Source organism: Dendrobates tinctorius, unplaced genomic scaffold (assembly GCF_039654945.1).
Source record: "Dendrobates tinctorius isolate UK_male_01 unplaced genomic scaffold, ASM3965494v1 ptg000059l, whole genome shotgun sequence".
NCBI lineage: Eukaryota > Metazoa > Chordata > Amphibia > Anura > Dendrobatidae > Dendrobates > Dendrobates tinctorius.
In genome coordinates, this window is record NW_027361727.1 from 9,124,828 (window position 1) to 9,132,459 (window position 7,632).

A 7,632-nucleotide genomic window follows, 5' to 3' on the forward strand; every position below is an offset into this window, starting at 1 on the left:
AGAAGAAACTAAATATTGATTGATTGCTCTGTTATAAATTACTAGAATAAGGCCAAATGCTATCGCATCGGGAGTGCAGTGAAATTAACATCTGTGTATACTTAGTGATGCTGACAGGAGCAGCGCGGCTGTGACGGTTACTGCGCATGCGCTGGAATTGCGGCCACGAACTGCACAAGTGACATACACGTCACCACTATTCCCACGCATGCGTAGTAACAACGCGGCTGTTACTGCGCCTGCATGGGAATAGCGGAGACGTGTACCGTATATACTCGAGTATAAGCCAACCCGAGTATAAGCCGAGGCATCTAATTTTGCCACGGAAAACTGGGTAAGCTTATTGACTCGAGTATAAGCCGGGTATGCATTATCCCCTTGTCCTGTCCTGGTATGTGTGGCTCCCCCCATCCCTGTCCTGGTATGTGTGGCTCTCCCCGTCCCTGTCCTGGTATGTGTGGCTCTCCCTGTCCCTGTCCTGGTATGTGTGGCTCTCCCCGTCCCTGTCCTTTTATGTGTGTTGTACCCCCCGTCCCTGTCCTGGTATGTGTGGCTCCCCCCGTCCCTGTCCTGGTATGTGTGGCTTCCCCCGTCCTTGTCCTGGTATGTGTGGCTTCCCCCGTCCTTGTCCTGGTATGTGTGGCTCCCCCCGTGCCTGTCCTGGTATGTGTGGCTCCCCCCGTCCCTGTCCTGGTATGTGTGGCTCCCCCCGTCCCTGTCCTGGTATGTGTGGCTCCCCCCGTCCCTGTCCTGGTATGTGTGGCTCCCCCCGTCCCTGTCCTGGTATGTGTGGCTCCCCCCGTCCCTGTCCTGGTATGTGTGGCTTCCCCCGTCCTTGTCCTGGTATGTGGGGCTCCCCCCGTCCCTGTCCTGGTATGTGGGGCTCCCACTCTTGTATGTATGGCTCCCTGGTCCCATCCTGTATTTATGGCTTGCCTTGGCTCGGCTCCCCCGGTCCTCACTCGTCCTCCTCGCGCAGTGGCTGCAATGCCCCTGCATCTCTCTATGATTTCCTGGCTTCCAGCACTTCCTGTATTCAGGGTCAGGTGATACCGCTCATTAAAGTAAACTATTACTTTAATGAGCGGTACCACGTGACCGCTGAATACAGCAAGTGCTGCTGGAAGCCAGGAAATCAGAGACAGATGCAGGGACACTGCAGCCACCGCACCAGGAGTGGGTGAGTATGCTGTCACAGCTGCTCTCTCCTGTTGCTCCCCCTCCCCTGCTGGCTTATATTCCTGGTGGTGGCTATAGCAGCGATGCGGGGGAGTCGCAGTGGCGGGGGTCCGGCGGTGACCCGCTGGTGGTACTGCGCAAGGGCCTGGTACCACCAGCGGGTGCCATATGGGAACATTCATTACATGGGTGTTCCAATATGGCGGTCAGCGTACTTCTGGTTGGCGCGATGAATTATGGAATTCGAGGACATCCAAACGGAAGTGGATGACGGACAATTTTAGGTAAGTATATAATAGATGATTTTTGTACAAAACTGATATACACTGCTCAAAAAATAAAGGGAACACTAAGATACCACGTACATATCACTGAATGAAATATCACAGCTGCAAATCTTTATTCATTACATAGTGGAATGCGTTGAGAACAAGAAAACATAAAAATGATCAATGTAAATCAAAATTAATATCCCATGGAGGTCTGGATTTGGAAGGATACTCAAAATCAAAGTGGAAAATCAGATTACAGGCTGATCCAACTTCAGTGGAAATGCCTCGACAAGGAAATGATGCTCAGTAGTGTGTGTGTGGCCTCCACGTGCCTGTATGACCTCCCTACTGTACAGCACCTGAGCATGCTCCTGATGAGGCGGCGGATGTTGTCATGAGGGATCTCCTCCCAGACCTGGACTAAAGCATCCGCCAACTCCTGGAGAGTCCGTGGTGCAACGTGATGTTGGTGGATGGAGCAAGGCTTGTTGTCCCAGATGTGCTCAATCGGATTCAGGTCTGGGGAACAGGCAGGCCAGTCCATAGCTTCAATGCTTTCATCTTGCAGGAACTGCTGACACACTCCAGCTACATGCGGTCTGGCATTGTCCTGCATTAGGAGGAACCCAGGGCCAACCAGCATGTGGTCTCGCAAGGGGTCTGAGGATCTCATCTCGGTACCTAATGGCAGTCAGGTTACCTTGGCGATCACATGGAGGGCTGTGCGGCCCTCCAAAGAAATGCCACCCCACACCATTACTGATCCACTGCCAAACTGGTCATGCTGAAGGATGTTGCAGGCATCAGATTGCTCTCCACGGCGTCTCCAGACTCTCATATCTGCTCAGTGTGAACCTGCTGTCATCTGTGAAGAGCACAGGGCACCAGTGAAGTATTTGCCAATCCTGGTGTTCTGTGGCAAATGCCCAGTGTCCTGCACGGTGTTGGGCTGTGAGCACAACCCCATCTGTGGACATCAGGCACTCAGACCATCCTCATGGAGTCTGTTTCTAACCGTTTGTGCAGACACATGCACATTTGTGGCCTTCTGGAGGTAATTTTGCAGGGCTCTGACAGTGCTGCTCCTGTTCCTCCTTGCACAAAGGCAGAGGTAGCAGTCCTGCTGCTGGGTTGTTGCCCTCCTACGGCCCCCTCCATTTCTCCTGGTGTACTGGCCTGTCTCCTGGACACTACACTGACAGACACAGTAAACCTTCTTGTTACAGCTCGCATTAATGTGCAATCCTGGATGAGCTGCACTACCTGGGCCACTTGTGTAGGTTTTAGAGTTCATCTCATGCTACCACAAGTGTGAAAGCACAACCAACATTCAAAAGTGACCAAAACATCAGCCAGAAAGCATTGGTACTGAGATGTGGTCTGTGGTCCCCACCTGCAGAACTGCTCCTTTGTTGAGGGTGTCTTGATAATTGCCAATAATTTCCATCTGTTGTCTATTCCATTTGCACAACAGCATGTGAAATTGATTGTCAATCAGTGTTGCTTCCTAAGTGGACAGTTTGATTTCACCGATGTTTGATCGACTTGGAGTTATATTCTGTTGTTTAAGTGTTCCCTTTATTTTTTTGAGCAGTGTTATATTAAGGGTGGAATAGAAATGCAGAGTCTGATAGAAACGAGTGCTGCAACGTAAAATGCAGAGAGCAATTTACAATCATACATACAATGCTGAGAACAAATTAGCGTCAGCACTCTACTAATATACGACGTACAAGGGATCCCGATAGAAATCAGAAAGCTTTATATTGATTTATACACAATGCAAACACATTGTGGTCACGGATATACAAAACGATGAAACCGAGTGAATGCCCGATGCAGAGCATCAGATGTGTAATACGGAGCGTATTGTGCTGCCAAATATTCAATGCAGAGAGCTGTGAGCCGTCCAAAATATCATGTAGATGGAAACCTAGTGACTGACCTAATGTAGAAGAGATTCACGGGATTCTGGTGACTGATTTGCAATTGCAGAGAGCGATGTAATGTATCATATACAATCCGGAGAGCGATGTAATGTAGTATATGCAATTCAGAGAGCGATGTAATGTATCATATATAAAACAGATAGTGTTTTAGTGTTTAGTACACAAGGCATTAACTTTCCTTTGAATAATATTCTATACAGGGAACATTTAATGTATCTCTTAAAATAGAAGTATATAGAGCTTCATCGTAACCAATATACATTGCTCAAAAAAAATAAAGGGAACACTAAAATACCACATCCCAGGTATCACCGAATGAAATATTCCAATTGCAAATCTTTATTCATTGCATAGTGGAATGAAAACAATAAGACATAAAAATTATCAATGTAATTCAAAATTAATATCCCATGGAGGTCTGGATTTGGAGTGATACTCAAAATCAAAGTGGAAAATCAAATTATAGGCTGATCTAACTTCACTGGAAATGCATCAAGATAAGGAAATGATGCTCCATAGTGTAAATGCTCTCACCCCTAGAGGTACTGTACCGTAGCATGAGGCGGCATCTACAATCCACAGCAGTTGCTCAGGTAGTGCAGCTCATCCAGGATGGCAGATCAATGTGAGCTAAGGCAAGAAGGGTAGCTGTGTCTGTCAGCAAAGTGTCCAGAGCATGGAGCAGATACAAGGAGAGAGGCCAGTACACCAGGAGACATGGAGGGGGCCGTAAGAGGACAACAACCCAGCAGCAGGACTACCTCTTCTTTTGTGCAAGGAGGAACAGGAGGAGCAGTGCTACAGCCCTGCAACATAGCCTCCAGCAGGCCACTAACATCCATGTGTCTGCTCAAACTGTCAAAAAACAGACTCTATGAGGGCCCAACGTCCACAAGTGGGTGTTGCGCTTACAGCCCAACACCGTGCAGGGCGATTGGCATTTTCCAGAGAACACCAAGATTGTCAGATTCAAAATTGGCACTCTGTGCTCTAAACAGATAAGAGCAGGATCACACTGAGCACATGTGACAGAGATGACAGAGTCTGGAAACTCCACGTAGAATGTTCTGCTGCCTGCAACATCCTCCAGCATGACCGGTTTGACAGTAGGTCAGTAATGGTATGGGGACGTATTTCTTTGGAGGGCTGCACAGCCCTCCATGTGCTAGCCAGAGGTACCCTGACTGCTACTAGGTACCGGGATGAGATCCTCCAGCCCATTATGAGACCATATGCTGGTGCTGTTGGCCCTGGGATCCTCCTGATGCAGGACAATGCTAGGCCTCATGTGGCTGAAGTGTGTCAGCAGTTCCTGCATGATGAAGGCATTGGTGCTATCGACTGGCCTGCCCGTTCCCCAGACCTGAATCCAATCGAGCACATATGGGGGGACATCATGTCTCGTTCCATCCACCAAGGCTGCGTTGCAGCACAGACTTTCCAGGAGTTGACTGATGCTTTAACTCAGGTCTGGGAGGAGATCCCTCAGGAGAACGTCTGCTGCCTCATCCGGACGATGCCCAGGTGTTGTAGGGAGGTCATACAGGCATATGGAGGCCACACACTACTGAGCATCATTTCCTTGTCTTGAGGCATTTCCACTGTAGTTGGATCAGCCTGTAATTTGATTTTGCAACTGGAATATTTAATCCAATGCTATCTAGGATGTGCTATGCTTTTGTGTTTTCTTTATTTTTTTTTTAACAATGCCCGTCCCCTAGTTTCACCTGTCACAGGATCCCCTGCAGAGCTCTCATGGCTGCTATATTGCATTGATTTCTTTTTCTGTTTTCATAGTCACAGCTTGGCGTCGGTCTGTGAAGATCCATCTGCACTTAAGAGAAATAAACCAGACCTCGTAGACGAGGACTTGTCATTTTTCACCCCTGCACCTCAGGAAGGAATCGTCTATGAAGACAGCCTCATTGTGCCCACAGGATTTGGACTTGACCTCAGAGCGTCTGAAGAAGTCATTGACAAAGAGTCAGAACTTGCTCCTCAGATGCACTTCATAGATTATATTTAAAGGTCTTAATGAGAACCTTTGACTTTTTGCGCCTGTTACACTGGCCACGTCATGGAACAGCGGCTGCAGAGTGGAGCAAAACGTAGTTCTTATCTTTTAACTTCTTGACGTGGGGGAGATATTAGCTTATAAAGTTTAGGTTATAATTTATACTAAGCACGGGGGGCCTGTGCTTTTCTCCCTGCTTATCAGGAATAAATAAAACATCCATTTTCTATAGATGACTGGTCAGTAAAAAGTACGGGGGTTAGAAAAAAAAAATAAAACCGGCCTGCTTTCGCTACAGCGATCCCTGGGTTGTGTCTGACGGTGCAGCTGCACTCCATTGAAGTGGATGAGACTTCGCTGCAATACCATACCAAGCCTGTGCACAGGTGTGGCGTAGTTTTTATTTATTTATTTTTTTACTTTTTTGTACTCCACGTTAGATAGTTCAGACCCACAATTGCAAAATCTCTTCTGCAACCCTTATTCCGGAGCACAATAAAAACAGCGCTCTAGCATAAACACCCATCAGCTGTGATTAAGGGGTTAATGATTGTATCTGGGACAGTTCTGAAAGTTTGCATTATTCTTCACCATTTCAAGATCTCGGCTTTCTTTCAGTGAAAGGAAACAACGCATGCATCCAGAGACTGAATAAAGAGATCTTACTTCTCACAACTGAGGGTTTGTTTCAATTATTTCCAGTCTGGGAAATCTTCTTTGAGCTAAATCCATCTTGCTTCTCTCCGTAGTTTGTTACAATGTATCAGTGCAGGTAACTTTAGCGCAAAGAAGGTTGTTACAATTGCATCCCAAACTGTCAGCTACGAGAAGGATTACGTCAGGGCAGGTTTTCGGTCTCGGCAAACTGTCAGCTACAGTATACTATAATCCTCCCCCCCCCCTCCCCATCCCACACTGACTGCCATGAGGAAAGTTGCTGGCGGTGTTTGTAATCGCACTCAGCTCTGCACTGTAAGTACAGAGATCAGGGAGGAGAGCAGATCTGTGTGTCATTACATGTCTCAGACAGAGCTTGTCCTAAGCTTTTCCGGGGGGTCTGTTTCTTCTCCCACTGCATGATGCCTTCTGCTTATTAGTCAATGTCACCCAGGGGCAAAACGTACACCAAACACCCCCCCCCCCCCCCATAGAAGAATCTCTGTTAATGTCCCCTTGGGTCTTCGTATCTAATATCACCATTACTGAGAGAGGAAAAAAACATTACACTTCATTCAGCTCTGCAGCCGCTATTCCATGATGTGGCCAGAGTAACATGCTCAAACTGGTGACGGGCCTTCTGTAAAAACAAGTTTGCTTCCTTATTTAAGCCACAGATGATGGCATAGTCACCACTTTAATGTAGGTTGCATCCGATCCAGAAGTGGCAGCGCTTTGGACGCAGCACATGTATGCTGCCTCCAAAGTGCTGCCGTCTATTCAACGCAAGTGAAGCCGCGTGTGTTCACTGAACCATACGGATTCACCACGTCCTATACATTCTATGCGTGAAATTTCTCTTACGGAGACTCGCATCTCCACAAGACACATTGACATGCTGCGGTCTGGAAAGTCGCGCTGCATGTCAGTGTCCGTGAGTGATCTGCGGGCGTCTCTGGATGCATAGTGGGCATGGGATTTCATGAAATCCCATCCGCTATGCTGTAACACCTGGCCGCTGTGGGTTTGACGCTGCACAAGTACGCAGCAACTCCGGATTGTGGGCACGTACCCGAATACATTTGCCCAGTGGAAACCCTGATACAAGGCAGGACCTGCTGGAGGTCACCCTGCCAGCAATGTAAGGCTCTATGTAAAGGGTTTTACTGCTAGAAAGGAGTCATCTCAGTCGCCCGACTAATGATGAGAGGCACAGGGCGATATAACCGGGGGTGATCAGCTGCAGCAACCCAAAAATACTGCTGACTGACGCAATGACCGCGCCCCATATACAAGACTGACTCCAGAAGGAAAACTCTCATTTCGCAGAACAGCAGAGAATACATAACGACTCTCACATAAAGATGGCCTATAATTAGAGGGGCTTCTGGAAAATCCTTGCATACCGAAAAGTTCTGAAACTTTCTAACAACATCTGCATTTCCACCTTTCATTATTTGCAAGATCTCTGCTTGCCGTTGTGTCCATCCAGAGACCAGAAACCTGCCCTGACCTAATCCTTCTCTAGGTGACAGCTTGATACAATTGTATCCCGTAAAGA

General features: G+C 47.7%; 1 protein-coding gene across 1 annotated transcript in view; it reads left to right on the forward strand.

The window, feature by feature from the left end:
* The window catches only part of DKK3 (dickkopf WNT signaling pathway inhibitor 3), a 47,923-nt gene extending 41,361 nt beyond the window's left edge, over positions 1–6,562 (forward strand). The window contains exon 8 of the mRNA XM_073578371.1: positions 5,198–6,562. Within this exon, the coding sequence (XP_073434472.1) occupies positions 5,198–5,426 (229 nt within the window). The 3' untranslated portion in view covers positions 5,427–6,562. The remainder of the gene's footprint in view (positions 1–5,197) is intronic.
* The last annotated feature ends 1,070 nt before the right edge of the window (positions 6,563–7,632 follow it).